Source organism: Panthera tigris, chromosome E2 (genome assembly GCF_018350195.1).
Source record: "Panthera tigris isolate Pti1 chromosome E2, P.tigris_Pti1_mat1.1, whole genome shotgun sequence".
Taxonomy (NCBI): Eukaryota; Metazoa; Chordata; class Mammalia; order Carnivora; family Felidae; genus Panthera; species Panthera tigris.
The window spans coordinates 58,645,222-58,666,184 of NC_056674.1; the positions used below are offsets into that span (position 1 = coordinate 58,645,222).

At 60.8% G+C, this 20,963-nt stretch overlaps 1 protein-coding gene and 1 long non-coding RNA gene across 2 annotated transcripts in view; one reads left to right on the forward strand and one right to left on the reverse strand.

Moving 5' to 3' along the window:
• LOC122234166 overlaps positions 1–5,229 on the reverse strand; it is a 47,244-nt gene extending 42,015 nt beyond the window's left edge. Inside the window, exons 1-2 of the long non-coding RNA XR_006211941.1 lie at positions 5,158–5,229; positions 3,132–3,346 (exon numbers count right to left, since the gene is read on the reverse strand). This is a non-coding gene — a long non-coding RNA (uncharacterized LOC122234166). The remainder of the gene's footprint in view (positions 1–3,131; positions 3,347–5,157) is intronic.
• A 1,855-nt stretch (positions 5,230–7,084) lies between these two features.
• FOXF1 (forkhead box F1) lies at positions 7,085–10,637 on the forward strand. The gene is made up of 2 exons (XM_007082820.3): positions 7,085–8,099; positions 9,552–10,637. The coding sequence occupies exons 1-2, from the start codon at positions 7,100–7,102 to the stop codon at positions 9,710–9,712; spliced, it is 1,161 nt and encodes a 386-aa protein (XP_007082882.2). The 5' UTR covers positions 7,085–7,099; the 3' UTR covers positions 9,713–10,637.
• The last annotated feature ends 10,326 nt before the right edge of the window (positions 10,638–20,963 follow it).

The following is a 20,963-nucleotide window of genomic DNA, read 5'->3' on the forward strand; positions in this document are numbered from 1 at the left end:
ACTGTTTTCTTCTTCTTCTCTTGACCAAAACGTGAGCAGGGGGGGGGGGGGGGCTCTGTGCGTCCCCACTCAGGGGGAAAACTACCCGCCAGGAGGGTTGGGTGTGCCGACCCTCCCCACGGCTGCTCCCCCGGCACGGCCCTGGTGGTCCCCATGGGTGGGGCTCCCAGGCCCCAGCTGAGTGGAGGCCAGAGGGCACTGCCACTCTGTCCTCCTCACCTTGGGGTCACCGAGAACGACGCGTCTCGGAGGCGGGGCCCGGAATCAGGCTGGCTGCTCACCTGAGAGCAACACAGGGCGCTGGCGGGTTTGGAGTTTGGACGCCAGAGATGGGAACGGGTAGGGGAGAGCACCCCAGAATGAGGTGAGCACTGCGATCAGATCAGCTTTCCCGGTGGCCCCAGCACGCCCGGGGAACCGGGGCTCCGTGATTCAGGGCCCCCCTTCCAGGGCTCCTTCCACACGGCCCTGAGCCCACAGCCTCTCCGTGACCAACACAGAGGCACCTTGTCCCCACACCTCCGTCCGCCCACCCTTGCCAGGACGACGGCACAGAAAAGTCACTCTGTGGTCAGAAGAATAACGCAGGAGGGTCACTTCGCTGCCCTGGGACCTGAGCCGAAAAGAGACTCCCCTTCCAGAGTTACGGCTTTGCTTTGCGAGCTAGCGACTGGCCCGGGCACACGGGCCTCAACGGGCCTCAACGGTGCTGGCGGTGTGGTCACTGCAGCTTCGTTCTGCGCGTGAGCTCTCGCTCGGACCCCGCCACGTCCTTCCGTTCACGCTGCCTGGGTCTCCCGGGCACGTGCCACACCAACCCCTCTCCCACGATGGTCTGGACACGTTTTACGTGTTCGCGTCCACGACCCATGAGACCATACACACACCCCGCAGCAGTCTGTGAAATTCTGTATCGCCGGGTCCAGAGAGCCTACAAAATTCCATTAGATTGTGTGCACGCCCCGGACTGGTGTGTGTGTGTGTGTGTGTGTGTGTAACGTGCTGTGTCATACACATCTTGTAATCGTCTGTGTGCGGAACGGCTCACGGCGTAGCCGAACACTCTATGCGCGTAACGAGCGCCGCTGACTGAAGCTTACGGCCCTCGTTACGTGGGGAGCTACTGTACCACACTCACATCCTGTGACGTTGAGACGGGAAACAAGTCACACGTGCAGCCCTCACCCTGTTCTGTGCACACAGACCTTGTGCCATACACCTGCCTGGCACCACAGTGCCCACAGGACACGTCTCCGTGGGCCTCCTCTTACCCTACTCCCTCTCGATGTCTCGCGGGTTTTTTTTTTTCCCTTTTTCAGTCAACTCTGTGCCCAACGTGGGGCTCCAACTCGCGACCCCGAGATCAAGAGCCACGTACTCCACCGGCTGAGGCAGCCAGATGCCCCTACTTCCTGTGGGGTTTTTTTTGCCTCCTGGACAATATCCTGCATATTGGCCTGCTACGTGTGCACATCCAGCATCTGCGGAGAAATAGCCCACGTATTTTGGGCACAAATCATCCTATAAGGCAGGGAAGGGGGGGGTGCCTCTCTCCTGACCCTCACATTTCTCCCCACAGTCCCCAACCCCAGGGCCACATTTTCACCCACATACCCCACCACTGCCCCCTCGGGCCTCCCTACTGACTCTCCCAGGCCAGGCAGCTTTCCTGACTGCCCAGCGCCCACCTCAGGCCTGGGGTCCAGCCTGCCCTACCTTGTGTCGCCTTTGGACATCATCCGGAAGGGGTTCGAGGGAGCAGGGATGAGGGAGGCTGGGGGGGGGGGGCCCACGCTAATGCAGAGCAGGGGTAGTGGGGGACAGGGCGGCTGCCCTCTCAGTGGGTGGTCGGCTGCCGCCTTCGCCCCTGCCCCCTCCCGCTCAGCAGGCCCGGCACAATCCGAGCTGGATCTGGTTCCCTGCTCGGGTTACGGCGCACTCTCACCCCCCGGGCGGCTTCACTTAGCAATTAGCCAGTAAAAATACCTTGGGCTTGGGGAGTGGGAGACAGCACAGGCGTGTCTGTTTTTACACTCCCCCCCCCCCAATTTAGGATTCCTGGGGCCAAAGCTGGGGTGCAGATTTGATTTGGGATGGAGGGGGTGTCTTTCTAGATCTTTAAGCTAACTAAGAGCAAAATGCTGCACTCACCCCTGTCTGTATTTCCTCCCCCTGTCCCATGGGCCCTGGGGGTTCTGTTTCTGTCTCTACGACAGCCTATGTCTATGACTGCCCAATGCACACCACAGCCCTGAGAAATAGCGGCCATTATTTGTACCCCTTTTTAGATGAAAAACCTACACCTCATGATGATTACATCTAATAATACTGTTTCACATTTGAAAACGATATGCAACATACTTGAACGTTGCTAAGAAAGTATATCTTAAATGCTCTCATCACACAAAAGAAATGGTAACTATGTGACAGAATAGACGCAGCCCCCCCCCTCATTTTCCAACACATAAATGTATCAAATCAACACATTGTACACTTTAACTTTACACAATGTTATGTGTCAGTTACAGCTCAATAAAGCCGTTAAAAACCAACTGATCAACCAACAACCACCTCCCCCCAGAAGAAACTAAGGCATAAATAGTTTAGGCAACATCCCTACATGGTGAATGCTGGATTGGAATGTGGCCCACAATCATCCCCGGTGCACAGGCAGAGAGAGGGTCTCTCTGCCTTTCCCGCTGCAGACCCTTGCCCTGTGGCCTGGGGCTTAATTCCTGGTTCTGCGGTCAGACCTGGATTTGCAGCTGGGCTCTGCAGGATGACCCAGGACTCAGAATAACCTGGCGGGATGGCGCGGGGGGGGGGGGGGGGACCTCTCTAAAGGGAGGGATAACGTGGACCTGGTAGCGGCTTCTGTGAAGGTTAAACAGGTACCTTTGAGGCATTTAAGCTGGGTCCTGGGTTCATGGGTGGGAGGTCGTGGGTTCATGGATAGGCTCCAGGTGTTTGGTGGGACCTTGAACGTCATTCTATGAATGTCACTGGTATGTGCCTTTTGGAGCGGGGGAGGGTGGACAGGATACAGTTTTCAGTAGTTTGTCAAAGGGATTCACAGCCCTTAGAAAGGTTAAGAACATCCAAGGGGGTGTTTATAAGGTTGGGATCAGCACCTGGAGAGAGCCAGCGGTTGAGAAGTCCTGATGTTATCACTGTGTCGGTGACAGCTGCTACTCTCTTGTCATCACCAGATTCCCAACTGGTCCCTGGGCCTGTGCGCCTGGGAAGCAGGGGCCGTGGGGCCACAGAAGCATTTCTAAATTCATTGTCTCCACTCTCGGCCTGCACTGAGGCGGCTGCGGGAGGCTCAAATGCAGTGATGGTCTGTCTTGGGGGGTAGAGAGAAAAGATGGAGAGGCGTTCTCCTGGCAGCGCTGGCTGATCCAGGCCAGGGCCTTACTGGGCCTCGGTTTCCCCACCCCAAGGCGCAAGGTCAAGCGAGGCTTCTCCGGCCAACGTAAGAGTTGAGAGGCTAGTCTCCGGGGCATACAGAAAAGCCTTCCTTGCTATGGATGTGGTTTTCCCTACAACTGGGGGGTCCCCTCCAAATTACAGAGCTGGGGGCTCATTTCATCTGCCCTCTTTCTCACACCCCCACCTTTGCCTCCCGCCTGGGTGGAGATTAGGGAGAGCCTCCATCTGCAATATTCCTGAGGATCCCGCCACAGGCCCCCTCTCCCTGGGCAAGGTAACCGCTGCGCTTTCCCTGCAGAGTCCAGTTTGCTGTCAGAGTCTGAGGGGTAAGTGGAGGCCAGGTGGGGCCCCAACTCCACACTTCCTCCCCGGGAAGGCATAAGCTCCCCTACCCCAAAACACCCCCAGAGCCCCCGGAGGAGCCAGTGAAAGATCTTGATTTGCAGGAGGGGGGAAATGATCGGCGGGGTCGGCCAAAGATGGCATCTGCAGCCCCCTCCCAACTGGAGAGCACCCGGGAGGGAAGGGGCTAGTGGAAAAAGTGTCCCCCCCGACTTCAAGTTCTATAGACCCCCCTCTTTGAAGGCGCCCCATCAGCAAAACAGAGGCGTTACTATCGCTTTCTGGGAGCCGCTGGGTTCGCGCTGGCTGCACCCCTAGCTGGCTGGGGAGTGTGACAGCCTCCCCCACCGGCCTCTCTGCTGAAAGCCAGATGTTCTCCCAGCAGCTGGCGGTAGCGACCCCTTCTTGGGAACTTCCCTCCCCGCACCGCTAGGGCCTCCTAGCCTGCGGCTGCTGTTTGGTCCAAAAAAAAAAAAAAAAAAAGAAAAAGAAAAAGAAAGAAAAAGAAAAAAAAAAGAAAAAGAGAAAAAAAAGAAAAGGAAAGAAAAGAAGAAAAGAAATTTGATGGAGAGAGGGCCAGAGAGAACTAAGAACGCGTGTGCACGCTAATGGAGGGGCTGCGCGAGCCACTGCGGGTGGACACGCGGCTGGCTGTGCGTGGGCAAATGCGCAGCGTAGGGGTGTGTGCACTTAACGGGAAGCGTGTCCTCTGCGGTGGGCAGGCCTGTGCGTTGGTGCGAGGGTTGGGGCGCCCGAGCTGTGCGAGGGGTGTTGGATGCCCAGATGTACCGGAGGCTGTGCGGGATGCTCAGGGTACCCGTGGCCTGTGGATGTCGGCTGGGCTGAGTTCAGCGGGGGTGGGTCTGCCTGTGCGCGCCCACCTGCGCGGAGGTACAACCACACACAACGTGGTCACGTCCCCCACACCCTTCCCCTAGGCCGGGGAGCCGGGCGGAGACGCAGCACGGAGAAGGGGACTCTCTCCTCTCCCGCGAGCGCCACTCGGCCTGGGAAGGCGGCGACCGCGGGGCACGCTACGCCTGCGAGCTCCCAGCTCCTCGCACGGAGGTGCCAGGCGCCCCGAAGGCGACGAGGAGGCGTCTACGGCCGAGGCTGAAGGCGTCTGAGCGAGGAGGGGGGGACAGCGGGGGACAAGGAAGCCAGAGGAACCCGAGAGGACGGCGGGCTTTGAAAAGCGCCGCGGGGCGGGCGCACTCCGAGCCCGGCATCTGTCTTTGGCCCCAGCTCCCGCCGAGGCGAGGCATCCAGGCTCCTGGCGACGACCCGCGAAAAAACACCCCTCACCTCCCTCCTCTCGGCCCAGGGCCCCGGCCGGAGAGGCTGGGCTCGGCGCCCCTCAGTCAGCGCGCGAACAGCACTCACCTGGGTCCCCGCTTGCCGTGTGCTGCGCCCAGCTCCTGCGCGGTCCCAGGCTCGGCGCCACTGTTCCCCACACCCCCCCTCCGCCCCCGGCCGCCCCCACCAGCCCCAGCCCCCACCCCGGGACTGCGAGGGACAGCGTGCGTGCGTGCGAGCCCCGTGCGGCGGACAGCCTGGCGCGAGAGGGCCGCCAGGGCCTGTGCTCCCCGCCCGCGCGCAGGCTGCCTTCCGGAACCTGGCCTGGCGCGCAGTGTCAGAGGCCCCGCGGCGGCGGCAGGCCGACCCACAGGGGCATTAGGCCAACTCCCCCCCGCGCACGCGGAATTCTCTATTATTATTAAAGAATCCCCAGAACGTGTTTACGTTGAGCCGTATAAACTTCCTGCCAGGGCCTTTACCATCTACGAGAAATCGGAACCTGTTCTTGGAAAGCGGGGAACACCGACGCTGCGGGGCCAACCAGGCGGATTTTCACTGTGTGCGTGTGTGGGAGGGGGACCCCTAGGAAGCATGTGGGTTCAGACTGGAACTTGGCTAGCGTACACGTGAGCGAGAGTAGGTGCGAATTTCAAGCCCCGTGGGCCTGGTGTGTGTGCGCGCGCGAGCGAGCGAGCGCGTTACTTGGGTGCGCACATGCCTGAGCAAGGTGTGCGTGAGCGGGCGCTCACGAATGGGTGTGAGTTTGCACGTCCGGAATTCTCATTTCCAGGGTTTGCACATGCACCAGTGTATGCACGCGTGTGCCTGAGTGCGTGGATGAGAAATGAGCGGGGCCGCTTTTTCGGAAAGCCTGTGCGGTTTTGGTCCCCGCAGGCCCGGCAGCTCTCACTCGCTCCGGCCGGGCCGCGGCGCCTGAGACAAAGCGGCCGCGACCCGCCCTGCGCTTTCGTTTTCCGCGGCCGCCCGCCTGCTCGCGCGCTTCTGGGCGAGTCCAAAAAGTCCCGGGCGCAGCGCAGTCCTTCCCGGGGCGGGGAGAGAGCGGGTAGGCGGGCCCTCACGGGAACGGACGCCCGCTGGCCGCGGGGACCCGTGGCTGAGCCGGCTGCGTCCGCGGTGGCCACGGCCTGGTGCCCGCTGCCGCCGCCGCCGCCGCAGTCTGCGATCTGCCGCCGGGCTGTACGCGTCGGGAAAGGCCCCGGGTGCCCGTGCCTCGGGGCCGGGAAGGCGGGGAGTGGGGTGGTGGGGGGGGTGGGGGGGGGGGGCTGCGCGCAGCGGGGCCGAGCCGCGGGCCGAGGGCGCATTAACACTTGCTCGCCAGGTTGGTGGAGGCGGGGCGGTTCTGCCGGCGGCCCCCGGGCGGCGAGGGTGGGGGCCCTTTAAGCGCCCACCAACGCGGGGCTCGGAGGGGGGCAGGGAGGGGAGGGAACTCCTGGAGGGTCTCGGTCCGGCCCGCGGGACGCCGCGGAGAGAAGACGCGGTGAGGGCGGCCTGGCTGGAGCCGTGGAGCCGAGCGCCACGGGTGGCGGGGGCCGGGAGCTGCTCCCCGCGGGGGCGCACGGCCGCAGGCCCCCGGAGGTGGTGCCTCCCCCCAAAACACGGGCTGGGAGGGGGCTTCCTCGCGGCCTCTGCCGGGGCTGCGGCAAAGAGGCTGCCCTCAGCCTCCGCTCGGCTCCTTCCCTAGTGGGAGGGCGAGAGGGAAAGAGGGAGGAGAGAGAGGGGGGGAGGAGGGAGCTGGGGAGAGGGGGGCCCCGCGCCAACCGCCGGCGGATCCAGCCGCTCCTCGGGGAGGACGGGCGGGCGGCCGGGGGAGGGCGCGCCGAGGCCCGCTCCGGAGCAGTGGCCGCGGATGACGGCAGAGGCGCAGCCAGCCCCGCGCGCGCAGCCCCCTCCCCCTCGCCCTCCTCCCCCCCCTCCTCTTCCTCCTCCTCCTCCTCCTCCTCCTCCCGGCTCGTCGGCGGCGCAGAGCAGCGGCGGCAGCGGCGGCGGCGGCAGCAGCAGCCACCCGATGTCTTCGGCGCCCGAAAAGCAGCAGCCACCGCACGGCGGCGGCGGCGGCGGCGGCGGCGGCGGCGGCGGCGGGGGCGGCGGCGGCGGCGCGGCCATGGACCCCGCGTCGTCCGGCCCGTCCAAGGCCAAGAAGACCAACGCCGGCATCCGGCGCCCCGAGAAGCCGCCCTACTCGTACATCGCGCTCATCGTCATGGCCATCCAGAGCTCGCCCACCAAGCGCCTGACGCTCAGCGAGATCTACCAGTTCCTGCAGAGTCGCTTCCCCTTCTTCCGCGGCTCCTACCAGGGCTGGAAGAACTCGGTGCGCCACAACCTCTCGCTCAACGAGTGCTTCATCAAGCTGCCCAAGGGCCTGGGGCGGCCCGGCAAGGGCCACTACTGGACCATCGACCCGGCCAGCGAGTTCATGTTCGAGGAGGGCTCCTTTCGGCGGCGGCCGCGCGGCTTCCGAAGGAAATGCCAGGCGCTCAAACCCATGTACAGCATGATGAACGGGCTGGGCTTCAACCACCTCCCGGACACCTACGGCTTCCAGAGCTCCGCGGGCGGCCTCTCGTGCCCGCCCAACAGCCTGGCGCTGGAGGGCGGCCTGGGCATGATGAACGGCCACTTGCCGGGCAACGTGGACGGCATGGCCTTGCCCAGCCACTCGGTGCCACACCTGCCCGCCAACGGCGGCCACTCGTACATGGGCAGCTGTGGCGGTGCCGCGGCCGGTGAGTACCCGCACCACGACAGCTCCGTGCCGGCCTCCCCGCTGCTGCCTGCGGCCGCCGGCGGGGTCATGGAGCCGCACGCGGTCTACTCGGGCTCCACGGCCGCCTGGCCGCCCTCAGCCTCTGCCGCGCTCAACAGCGGCGCCTCCTACATCAAGCAGCAGCCCCTGTCCCCCTGCAACCCCACGGCCAACCCCTTGTCCGGCAGCCTCTCCACGCACTCCCTGGACCAGCCGTATCTACACCAGAACAGTCACAACGCCCCAGCCGAGCTGCAAGGTGAGTGGGGGGACCAGGGCTGTCCCGGTCCCGGGGGCCTCCGACATCCTTTCGGCGCGCTGCTCCCGAGAGCCGGCGCCCAAACCGCCGACGGCCCCGGGCGAGAACTCTCGGCCACTTCCGTGGGGTGCCGGCCCCGGTGCTTGGGGGAGGCAGCGGCTGGCCAAGCTACGTCTTGGCCGGACCTCCCCCACTTTGAGGGGTGAGCGCGGGGGGGGAGAGCAATTTGGGCCACGATAATTGTTGCTTCTCATTTTCGGTTCCAACTCCCCGCTGCTGGTAGCCCCCAGTCTGGCCAAGTAGGCCCCTTCCTCGCCAAAAAAGACTCAGACCCCGATGTTTTACATCCCTTTGGGTCCTCAGCCCCCTCACACACCTCAGCACGTTCCCAGGATATGGAGCGGGAGCCCGGCCCTGGCCGCCTGGCTCCGTAGTCCCCACCGGAAAGCTGCCTGGGCCGAGAGGGAGAGTTAGGCCCCAAGCTGCCTGGGCCGGGTGTTCAGAGGCCCAGCACGCTGGGCTCCTGGGGAACCAGGCCTGGCCTTGGGAATGTCGGGTTGGGGCACATTTTGTGGTGACAGAGGCACACAGGGGCTGTGGCCAGGCCCAGACCAAGAGTTAGAGGTGCAGGCCCCACAGACTCTTTGTTTCAGAGCTCTGGGCTTTCTGTTCCCCAGATACCCTCCTCCTCACCCCTCCAAGAAGGACGCCTCCAAGGAGGACGCCTCCAAGGAGGAACAGTTTCCCGCCCGGCACCCTCCTCCGGCACCCGCCAGCCTCCCTGGGTCTGGTTCTGGAAAGGGCTCGGAGGAGCTACGCGGGGCCTGTCAGGGCTCAGCTGTCAGCCACCTAAGGGAGGCAGGAGCCAGCCTGGAGGTTGGAGGGCCACCCCTCGGCGGCGATCGCCCCGCTTCAGACTCCGGGCTCTGGCTGCCTCTCTTCACCCCGAGGCAGGGGGCAGGGGGCCCTTCTCCAAGGGGCTCTTCCCCTGGAGAAGGCTCCCGTCGTGTACCAGGGCCTCGCAGCCTTTGGGGTTGGGAGGCGGGTGCCCCAGCACCGGGCACAGGCCTTGGGCTGGCCCTGGAGGCGGAGGCCAGGCTGTCCTTGCGGTCTCCTGGCCCGCGGCGGCCCCCTCACCCCTTCCCCTGTGGCCTCAGGAAGCCCCAGCCCCGGACTCGGTGACGGAGGTGGAGGAGGCCCAGGCCTCCGGCACCCAGGAAGCAGTGGTTGTCCCTGGGGTCCTGGGATCTTCTGCTGGAGCACAGAGCCCGGCCCGAACCCCCGGGGCCGCCTGGACCCGCCTGAGGCCAGAGCTCTGGGACTCTGGCACCTCGGTGGGGCGTAGGGAGGCAGTGGGCCCCTGCGCCCGGGCCTGGAGGCGGCCTTCTCCTCCTGGAGCCCTGGGCCCCATCCTAACGCTGTGTTCCCTGCTCTCCGGTCCCTCCTCTGCAGGCATCCCGAGGTATCACTCCCAGTCGCCTGGCATGTGTGACCGCAAGGAGTTCGTCTTCTCCTTCAACACCATGGCGCCCTCGTCCATGCACTCGGCCGGCAGCGGCTCCTATTACCACCAGCAGGTCACCTACCAAGACATCAAGCCCTGCGTGATGTGAGACCGCAGCCCGCGGGGCCCTCTGGGCACGGGTGGCCTGGCACGGGGACCCGGAACCCGTCGCAGAAACTGCTCTATTCTTGAGGTATAACCGTAGGCAGAAGACAAGGGTCTGACCCCTACCCACCCGGATTATTTGGAAAGGAGTCCCCAAGGCAAAGAAAGACCCAGCTCAGCGGTGGTCGGCACCTCCTCCACCCGCTCCCTCAAAAAATTAACAAATGGTGGCTGAGGGGCTTGGTCTGACTGCAGCTGTTGGTAAATAAAAATCTATGTTTGAACCAGTTGAAGCCGGCTGAGAAGGTGCTGTGCTGGGGGAAACCCTCGACACCCAAACAAGAAAGCAGCTGAGGTCTCTCCCCGCCTTCCCTCCAGCGGCGAAGGTGGGGGAAGGCTTTCGGAAGAAAGGCAAACATGTGAGACCATCATTATCAAATACTTTTATATTTTGATTGAGTATTTATCTTTTTACTTTTACTTTTTTTTTTTTTTTTTTTGGAAAGAATGTCTTGGAACACACAAGTCTCCTCTCAGAGCCGTGTTTCCAGGGGTGGGGGGGGGGGCAAGAAATCACGTCTCCCTCCCCATCTCAGAAGCCCTCTGGCGACCGCAGGTGGACCTTGGTGCGGACTTGCATTTCTGAAGCCACTGTTCTTCGTACAAAAGGAAACCAGAAGGAGCCCGATGCAGGGCTCGGCCCGTCCCCTCCGCCCTCCTCTGCCTTCTCTACAGTCCTTTTGGTTTTGTCTCGAGTTGCGTTTCGACTTTTTCGGCGGGGGTTTTTCTCACGAGACCCGACTGTCTCCTGATCTCTACGATCTCTACTGTACTGCCTGCCCGGTGGGAGCGCGAGGGGAGCCCGGCACGGCGCGGGGGCAGGGAAGGCCGGTGAGCGCACAGATTCAGGATCGCGGTGACACAGGAAGGTTAAGGCACTTTTTAAACTATAGCAAAAGGCTCATTCTGTTATTTATTCTTCTCTTTTCCCTGATAATCGAAACACCGCATAGGCTCCTCCGTTTATCAGTATTAATGGTGTAACTTTGTTGGCAATATTTGCCGCATAGAATTTTTTTTTTTTTTTAGAGATCCATTGTAAATTTGAAACAAAGTCCGATCTGTGTAAAAACAAATTTCCATATGTTTATATAAATATATATATAAAATGAAGGACTACCCCTCCTTTTTTTTTTTTTTTTTTTTTTTTAGTATTATGGCTGCTGGGGTGCAGCATTTGTGACCGTATTTTAAATTTCCTTCTGCACTGTAGAAAATGACAATTTGAGGATGTTTTGCCTTTTGTGTATTTTTTTCCTAAAAAAAGAACAAAAATAAAAATGTGTAACATTTGTACATGGCCTTTAACATTGTATCAACCAGAAATAAAATCGCATGAGTATTTTATCGGGATTGGGATTGTAGAATATCTTCCAAACCCCAAAATCTACACAGAAACCAGCCTGGAACCTCTAGACTTATTTTGTATTTAAAATATGGGGGATTCTGAATACTTTTTCCCCCCTTTTCTCTCTCTCTCTCTCTTCTATTCCTCCTCTTTCCATCCTTCACTTCACATTGAAATGAAATCTGGACACGAGGAACTATTTTTCTTGGCCTCTGTTTTTAAGAAGAGCCTCTCCGCTCTAAATGTCATTTCTCGTTTTAAAGAAATAATCAAATGTTGAAAGAAAAACTGTACTCTTTCTTCTTCCCCCAGGGAAAACCATATATATATATATAAGTAGATCTGTGATATGTTGGGTTTTGTTTTTTCACCTTTTTTTGCCACCAATGAGAGTTTTACTTCGAGTGTCAGACTTTAATGTTCCCATAGTCAGGCTGTTCTAAATTGTGAGACAACTTTAAGGCTTTTCATAGGGCTTTTGTTGTTGTTTTTGTCTTGTTTGGTGTTCTACACTTGGTTTTCCCCAACTGAGAAGTGAGTAAAATTTAAGCCAGAAAAGGGCCATTGCTGGGAGAGCAAGGTGACAAACATTTCCATTCGCGAACATTCCCCCTCGAGTCACTGGGGGGTGGGGAACACTGTTTAAAAACCTGTGTCTCCAGCCGACCACCCTCTTTCCACTGCCGTCCCTGCCCACCTAAGAAAACAAACACAATAAAGTCCCATTGTCGGGCGGCCATGCCAGGACCCACCGCAGTTTCTGCGCGTCGTGGGGTCGCGAGCCTCTGAACCTGGTTCTTCTCAAATTTGACATTTTGGACGTGAGGGTAATTTCTCCAGTGCTCGGTTACATCAAAATTATCAAACTCGCCCAGGCAATTAATGTCCCAAACGAACCGCTGTCTATAAAATGAGATAAAGGGTACAGGAAAAGGCCGGCGACTTCACCCTGGGGCTCTGGTGGGCCGAAGCGTCGGGGGTCGGGGGTCTCCCCCGGCGGCACAGCCCTCTGTCTCCAGCACGCGCCTGGCCCTGCGCTGCGGGAGTGGGTGCCCAGCGAGCAGAGAAGGCACGGTCCTCCTGGGCTGGAGGCCACTGGGGCAGCCACCGGTGCCTGAGAAAACGAGGCCGGGCCGGAGAAAATCCCCCGGGCCTCCAGCGCAGGAATGTTGGGCTGCGTTCACATCCAGGCAACTTCCGCAGGCAAGAGCGGGTCTCGTCCTCCCTCCCGCGCCGCGCGCTGTGGAGACTGCGCCCCAATTAGGACCAAGGCTCCGGGAAGCGGGGCTGATTAGGAGAAACCCAATGCCAGCCCAGCCAGCGAGCTCCCCAGTCTCCGGCCGTGTCTCCAGCCTCCGCGCCCACTCATTCGGTCCCTTGGTGCGCCAGAGACCTCGTGCGCGCCGGCTGTGCTTGGCTTTGGCGCCTCTGGCCCAGAGGCCCGGGCGGAGGTGAGCCCCGCTTCCTGCTCACCTCCCCGAGGACACCTGTGTCTCTACAGGCCCTCCCAGCGCTCCCACGCCCCGGGCTGGCTGCGGGGGAGGCACGCAGAGGGGACTGTGCAGGAAAACCGGCCAGGGAGCCCCAGGATGGGGCCTGGCCTCTGTCTCCCAGTCTGACCAGGGGCCTGGGGGTGAGAGAAAAGCCTTCCCAGCGAGGAGAGCTGGGCCCAGAAAGGGCCCGAACACTGCAGCGAAACTGTCTCCAGACCCATGTTCGAGACTGCACACCGCCCTGCTGCTACAGGTGACTCACGGAACGGGCTTGCTTGGCATCTGTCCCCCCCTCCCCCGCAGGGCCCATTTCAGCCCCGAAGTGCACAGGGGCCACGGAGCTCCCACGTGCACCCCCACAAAAGCGTGCGTACGCAGGTTACAATCTTAAACTGCAAAGGCGTTTCTGAGCCTGGTGTCAAACCACCCCCGCTGCGCATGTAAACAGCCTCCTGGGTAGAATTAATCCAGACGCCCCTGAAGCATACCTCAGAGGGGCGGTCCTGGACCCTAAGTGCGTGAATTCCCCCCAATATTAAAACACCTGGACGTGGGGAGGGGGCAGGGATTACGCCATAATGTTTCTGTTTGTGGGTCACACATCGCAGGGACTCCAGGGTTCTGCTGGGGGTGGGGGGGCTGGCGTCCTGGGCGCGCCCAACAGCCTCCTGGCCGCCCGGTCCCAGGCAGCAGGAAACTGCAGGCCCAGCCAGGCAGGCGTCACCCCATCCCTGGAGCTCGCCTCTGATCCACATCTGGCCCCCCGGCCTGAAGGCACTCAGGTACGCGCTTCTGATGGGGGAGGGTGCCTGGCCCACCAAAGCCCATCTGTCCCAGTTTTCTCTTCCCTTTGGGGCTGGACAGCTGGGGACAAGGAGGGGGTGGTCCACAAGGGCCTGGCTCCCCAGGCTTCCAGGCTCCCAACAGCCATCAGGCATCCCAGAGGGAGCGGACAGAGAGAGCTAGAGTCCCTGTTCTGCCACCATCTAACCCGGGCAAGGTGCATCGCCTCTGAGCCTCAGTTTCCTTATCTGTCCTCACGACCCATGAAGGGCAGTGGTTGATGAGATGATGGTCCTCGGGAGCAAACGGACTGACCTCGCTCTGTGGTGCCCAGACGGGAGTGACCACGAGCCCCACGCGTGGCTCGCCCTGCTTCCTAGAGACCCGGGGGGCAGGTGGGGGTGGGTGCCACTCAAGATGCAAGAGTCCGTACTTCACGGGCCCTCTGCTCAGGGGTTCCCACTGAGCACTCCGTTCGGGAACCGCTGAGCTCCCCATCTTCCAGCATGCGCCCCAGGACGGACTGTCCGCCCTTCCCACGGAGGACCTCCTAACCTCCGGGCCAGAAGACCCCCGAGCCCTGCGACTGCATTTCTGATGGAGACTCTGAGTGTGGAGCCGCCCTCATCAGAAACACTTGGGGTGTCTGCTGAAACCACGGGTCGGCGGGGGGCGGGCTGACACCCACTCGATTCGACTCTCTGGAGGCAGGACCCAGGATTTTCACAGATTTCCAGGGGGTCCTGGCGAGTGCCGAGTCTCAGAGTCTCCTCTAGTGTCTCCGGGCTCCTGAGAAAAGCCTCGGTGAGGTCGGCTCAGAGTGGCCTCTGCTGCCCCCTCCTGCCCCGAGAAGGCAGCGGCTCTGAGCCCCAGCAGCGGGGAGGGCCGAGGGCCGACGGCCGACGGCGGAAGCAGAGCCCAGGCAAGCAAGCCCCCTTCCCACACGCGCCTGGTCCTTCTTGGGGTTGGAGGTCCTCGGACGACTCCTGCCTTGCACAGCAGAAACCGGTCAGGGGGCTTGCTCCAGACCCCGCTGACAAGAGCTGGAATCTGGACTCAGACGCAAAGCCCACGTCCCTAAAGCACCGTGCTCCATGGCTCCCGGGCACCCACTTTCCTCCAGCCCCCGGCCTGGTGAAAAGGGGCGAGTTGAAGTGTGGTCCGTAAGCAGCCTCTGCTGGGGTCTCGGGACACCCCGTGCCTGGCGCTGGGGGTGTGGGTCATGCGGATGGGGTGGGGGGAGACTGGCCCAGCAGCACCAGCTCACATCTCTGACATCCAACTCCCTTCTGGTGTAACAGACTTGGATCTCATGGGTTTCCACCCCACACCCCCCACGGCAGCCCCCGTCACTTCCCTGGCCCCCTGCGCTTCTCCGCTCTGCTTCTGGAATCTTCTGGGCTGTTTCAAGGAGGGAGGTCTTTGCTGGCCGTCTCCGGCAGACAAGCCTTGCCCACTCATGAAGGGACACGGCTGGATTTCAGGACTGAGGCAAACCACAGGCCTTTCCCAACGTTGACGCGTGTGCTCCAGGGATGGGGACGTCTACGGGTGTGACAGGAAGACCACCACAGACACTGGGCACCTGCGTGTGTCTGCCCTCGCCTGGGGCTAGATTCAGTGGCACCTACACCCCGGTCATCACGGGTCCGCAGCACCAGGACCCTTGGGGTTGGGTCGACATCCTGAGGAGATGCCACCAAGGCCGGGGCACCCCTGGGCCCCGAGCGGAGGCAGGAAGCCCCCACTGTGAGCACAGTCGGCGAGGGGCCCGCTCCAACTCTCAGAGTGTAGGCTTTCTGCGTGGTTGTGCAGCGAAGGTGTAGGCCATACCCGGTGGCCTCGGGACAGTGGTCTGGGGAGAGACAGTGACAAGCCTCTCCCAGCATCTTATTAAAACTACCACGCCATGGCGGGTGCAGGGACCACGTGTCCTCCCGTGTCTGGGGCTTATGGCCACAGAGAAGCGAGCCAGGTCCTCAGATACCCTCTGAAAAAGGGTAAAGACGCTTCTGTATTGGGAAATCCCCCCAAAGCAAGCCACGCAGCAGCACACGTCTCTGGGCCCTGCTGCAACCCCACGTGGTCACGGCTCGCGTGCAGCAGGGAGGGCTGGGCCATCTGTGTCCGAACGGCCGGAGGCCTGGTGAGGGGGTTCCGGTTAGCTTTCCAGGGGTCTTCGCCAGGGTGCCTTCCCCGGGGGGAGGGTCAGGGGACCCTCCTCGGAGAGGAGAGGCGGCCGCCGGCCCCAGGAAGCGACCCCTGACCGTTTCTCCACGGGGCGGCAGCGCCACCTGCCGTTCACCGTGCAGAGTCTGTGTTGGGACAGCAGCCGGCCTCCCGACAAACCCACGGAAAACCGATGCCACCGGATCGTGGGCAGCAGATGTGCCCCCACGAACCCGATTTCGAGGAGTCAGGCCCTTTGATCTGTGTTAAGGGGGACCTGGCTTTGGGGAGGAAAGGGCCAAACTCAACCAAGGAGGTCTCTTCCTAATCACAGGAGTTGTTTAAAACCAACCAACCTTGGAAAGGTAAAAAGAGGGAGCCAATGCCGCCTCAAACCCTACCCCGAAACAGCTGTGCCGGTCCCGAGAGAGGGCCCTGTACGCACAGACCCCAGGGCTCCTGAGAAGCAGATGGCGAAGGCTGTGGCTGAGAGGGCAGGAGTCAGAGGGCCTGAGTTCAAGTCCCGACGCTCCCTCTTCCCGTGAGTGCCGGCAGGCGCTTCTGCTCCCCGTGCCTCAGCCTCCCCACCCGTGTGGCGGGGGTGCTGGTAGGAGCACGTCTCTCGAAGCCCTGGTGGGCAGCTTAGGTGAACTAAAGGCCGTGCAGAGCTTCCGGTGACGGAGAGGGAAGGCGCGTCACCTGAGAAGGCACAGCTGCGCCACGTCGGAGCTGCACTCGCCGCCAATCCCGTGTGCCCGGCTTCACCCCCACACGCCTCAACCATGAAGTCATCTCTCTGGGGTCCCCACGAGCCACTGTGGCTTGCAGTCCCCCCCGGGGCCCTGCTGGTGGCCAAAAGGGGATCCAGCGGCGTGTCCCCAGGGGACGCGTCCGGCCTCGCCCTGTCTCCCCGACCCGGGAACGGGGAGCCTAAGGGTACACGCCTCGTGGGGTCCTTCCGAGGGCTGAACAAGTTAACCCGCCCTCTGAGGAGGGGAGGCGTGTGTGGTTTGCTCAGAACCCGGCACTTGGGGCCTGAGTTTATTGCTTCCAAACCATCCACAGTGCAAAGCGTCCACGTTACATGGTCACAGGTCAGCTCCCATTTTAACCTTTGTGATTTAGGGACACCGAAAACAAAGGGCTCCATCCACAGGAAGGAATCCTGGCCCGCCAGAGGCACGGGAGTGTGCGCCCGTCTGCAAGGCCGTCCAGGCGGTCTCTGGTGAGAATCCAGACGACGACAGGGACCGGCCAAGTGGCCGGGGCCCACGGGGGCCGGGGGGTCCGGAGGGGCTTTGCCGCACACCAGCAACGGGCCGCCGCTGCCCCCTCGCCTACCAATGCCGCGAGGCACGGGCGACTCCGGGCAGCAGAGGCCGCGCTGGCTCGGCGCCCATCACACCAGGGGCTCGCCACGGGTGGGGGGAGCTGCTTAGCGACGCGCAGATGGGCTCCGAGGGCAGCAGGAAGTCTGGACACGGAGGCACGGCACCCGGGCCCGCACGCTTCCGGACTGAGCAGGCCTCCGACATGCCGCGGGGAGATCACACCTCCCCTGTTCCCCTTCCGGAAGACGCCTCGGGTGACCAGGCGAAGGCGGGCCACAGGCACGGAAGACGCACAGAGGGCGCTGGCATAGTCTGTGATCAGTGCCTAAGACTCCACCTCACGACCGGCCAGCGGGGGGCTGAGGGCAGGTGGATACCGGTCTGTGAACAGGGGCCCCCCCAGAAGCGGTAGGGAGGACTTAGTGAAATTCGGCATTCGCTTATCCACGCATGTAACTTGTGTTTACAGATTTTACCTTCGATGACACGTACACGTGTGAATACATAGAATCTATATACGAATATCACAATACGAACATTATACAACTGACTATTTCGAACAGCAGATCACCCTCCAAACTTGAAGTGGCAAAAATCCCCCGTCTCGCTCCCGCCTGCGATTTGGGCAGGGCTCAGCAGAGCGCCCGTCTCTGCCCCAGGAGACAGCTGAGCCGGCGCATCTGGGGCCGGGGGACCCCCTTCCAAGGTGGTGCACCCGCACGGCTCGTGAGGGGGTGAGGTCAGTTCCTCTACGTGTGGGCCTCGCCCTGGGCAGCCGGGGACTTCCTCACCGCATGGTGGCTGGGCCCCGACAGCCGGTGTCGGCCTCCTCCTGCAAGCTGGCAGTCACTCCTGCCACAGCCTATTAACCACGCTGTCCCAAAGCCTGGACTCAAGGGACAGACACAACGGACACTTCTCTCAATAGGAGGAGTGTCGGAAAAACTAGGGGCCACATTTTACAACTTTCACAGCATTTAAAACAGCTCAATATGGGGCTCCTGGCTGGCTCAGTCGGTAGAGCGTGTGACTCTCGAAATTGTGGTTGTGAGCTCAAGCCCCATGCTGGGGGTAGAGATCACTTTTAAAAAATCCTTAAAAAAATAAATAAATAAATAAATAAATAAATAAATAAATAAATAAAAATAAAACAGCTCCATCAATTTGAGCCATTACTAGGAGGGCAATGACGCAGACAATATAAGCCAGTCTAGGTGAGGATGCTGTCCCCTTCCTCAGCTGGGAGAGAAAAGGGGGAAGGGGACAGGTAGGCAGCAGCCATTGAAGAATGACCTTGGGAAGTGACTGTATCTTCACCTACCCAGTAACCTCCTCCTCTTGCTTTTGTCTGGGGTTGTGTGTAGGATTTATTTTGAGGGTTCCCTTGGGACCCCGCCGCCTTCAAAAATTGGTTTTGAAAATGACTAGAGTCCTTAAGCGTTAGGACTATTTGGGACACTGGTTGGATTAGACCCAGATAAAGGGGAAGGGAGTTTAGCAATCCCTATTTCTGCTGGGGGCCGGGGGTGTGAGAACCAGAATAAACATTTTGGAAACCGAGTCAGGTGCGAGCCAGGTGCTTCCTGGGGCCGCGGGGTAAGGCAGACGAGAACACTGCTCCCCGGGAAGATTAGAGGTGGCAGAGGGAAGGGAAGGAATCCTCACTTGCGCTCCACTGTCTCGTGCCCAGTAAGATCATCCGGCCCTGGCCGCTGGCGTGCAGGGGGAGGTCTGCCGTGGTGCGAGCGCGGACGGAGCGGCGGGCCCCAGGCGGACCAGCCCTGGACCTGGTTAGCGGTTCTCTCTGCTCTCTCCTGACGTGTCTCCCCTCTCCAGCGTCCCGTCGCCTGTGCTGGCTCCTCGGGCGCATCTGTCCTCAGCCCTCTTACCTGCGGTCCTGTGTCGTCACAGGTCTCCTTCCCCTCAGGTGGTGTCTGGGGTGAGGCATGTGCGGGTCACGGGATGACAAGCACCGAGGGGCCACGTAAGGCCCCGGGAGGGTGGGCAGGCCCCTCCTCCTGAGGGCTGGCAGGACGGGCCGCTGCCCGGCGACCGGGGCACAAGCCGCACTGTCCTAGCGACTTCCCTTCCCCTTTTTAGAAGTAGGACGAAGTTGGGCGTCTGCCCCCAAACATCACCGAAAGGCAAAGAATCTTCTGTTTTATCAACTCCGCTTGGGGGCAGCTGGACTCACGGGCTTTCGAGCATTTAAGAGGCCGTCTGGCAGCCTTACAAAAGCTACTCCTACTCAATACGCATGGGTTGATCTTGCACTTGGGGTACTCCTCAGAGAGCTCCCGGCGGACGGCGCGTCCGGACTCTGTACGAACCAGGACCCGACACCCCAACTGGGAGCAGAGGAGTAGGTTCCTCCTTCCACTCGGGGTCTGTCTCTTAGGACGCCCCCCCCCCATCCCGACACTACGGGTGGGAGAGCACACGCTCTTGAATTACCCCCGGATTCTCTCGCGTTTCCTCCCACGTTTACATCTCCATCTCCGACTGGCCCGGGGCTCCCTAGGCAGGGAGGTGCGCCTTCGAAACCGCATATCCTACGCGAGTCCTCCCTCCCTCTGCAGTTACTCTCTCGCTGCTGACTCCCACCTGCTTCAGAACTTTCTGTTCCGCTGCTACGAGGACTCGGGGGACTCCGTGCTGCTCCCCTCCCCTCCCCTCCCCTGCCGGGCGCCATCAGGGACAGGATAGCTCACCAGGGGGAGAACTCTCTTTATACTACTGAACCCTGTAGCTACAGCACACAGCGTGTCCTTTTACTCAGACCTCTCCTCTTTCTTTCAGGAACCTTTTAGAATTTCGTCATCTGGGCACTGGACGGCTCATTAGGTGTGCGCCAAGCACTTTGGTTTTGCTGCTGCTGCTGCATCGAAAGGCGTTCAGGAAGTCACGGTCACTGTGGGGGAAGGCCACGCATTTACATGCTTCCGTTGGTTTCGCCTTTGAAGACTTTCTCCAGGCGAAGTCAAATCTTTCTTCAGCTAAAGAACATTTCGGTTTATTTCTCCCACTGTTTCGTACCTCCCTCCCCTGTTCCCTCTGCACTGGTGTCAGGAGAGTCCCGTGCCTTAACCTTCCGGCTCATGTGAGCATCTATTCTGACCTTAGTTGGACTAAGCTTATGATGTTTTCATTGCTAAGAACGGTTTCTTGTTTTTTTTCCCTTCAGGGCTTGCGGGTTGTATCTATCATCTATCTGTCTGTCTATTTAAAAGACGGTTCACGCCCACGGAGGAGCCCAGCTTGGAGCCTGAACTCAACACCCTGAGATCAAGACCTGAGCTGAGGTCAAGAATCAGACGCTTAACTGACCGAGACACCCAGGCACCCCCAGTTTATTCTTTTAACGGATAAGACGGCTTTCGAACCACCTTCTGATTCCCGTGCTGGCGGTCGTGCAAGGGCTGGATGCGGTTTCGAGATGCCGACCGCCCGCAGACCACCGGGGCCTCGGGCACATGCCATCTGTGGCGGCCCCCTCTCCTGGAGGGCGCACGTGCGGCTTACCTGAGCGGGGGCTCCTCAGGCGCCCGGCCACAGCCTCTTCTCCTGTCCTCCTGCCTTCTTGCTGGAGGACTTTCTCCTCCAGGTCACGTCTTCCAGCACAAAATTCAATGCTAAACCGGGTGTCTGCACTTTTAAGAGACATCTTCACCTGTCTCACTTGAGAGCAGAGCGGAAAAGGGCAAAAACTGACGCGACTTTTTCAAAGGAGCACGGAAACCGTTTTCTCAGATCTCCCAGAATGGAGCAGGTGCTGCCTGGGACCCGCTTGCTTCGCGGAGTGAATCTGTCCTTCACACCTGACCTGTCAGGTCCCTCCACGTGGAGACAGCCTTCCAAAGGCCCTGTGCTCATCTCTTTATTCACCTGAAGTGGATCTCAAACGGGAGGGACTGTTCCCAGCTCAATGATCTGGTCATCTGGAGGCTGGGGAGGGGCCTGGCCGTGGCTTCTCAGGCCGAGGAACATAGGTCGCGCGTGCCTTCCTCTGTTCCAGGGGGAAGCCCGTAAGCCAGGGCCAGACCACGCGACAGCTGGCCGCCTCCGGGGCAG

Excerpts from the sequence above, each read along its gene's own strand:
- FOXF1 (XM_007082820.3), top strand. The coding sequence starts at position 7,100 with ATGTCTTCGGCGCCCGAAAAGCAGCAGCCACCGCACGGCGGCGGCGGC. Across the intron at positions 8,100-9,551 it reads CGCCCCAGCCGAGCTGCAAG|GCATCCCGAGGTATCACTCC; the intron begins GTGAGTGGGGGG and ends CCTCCTCTGCAG.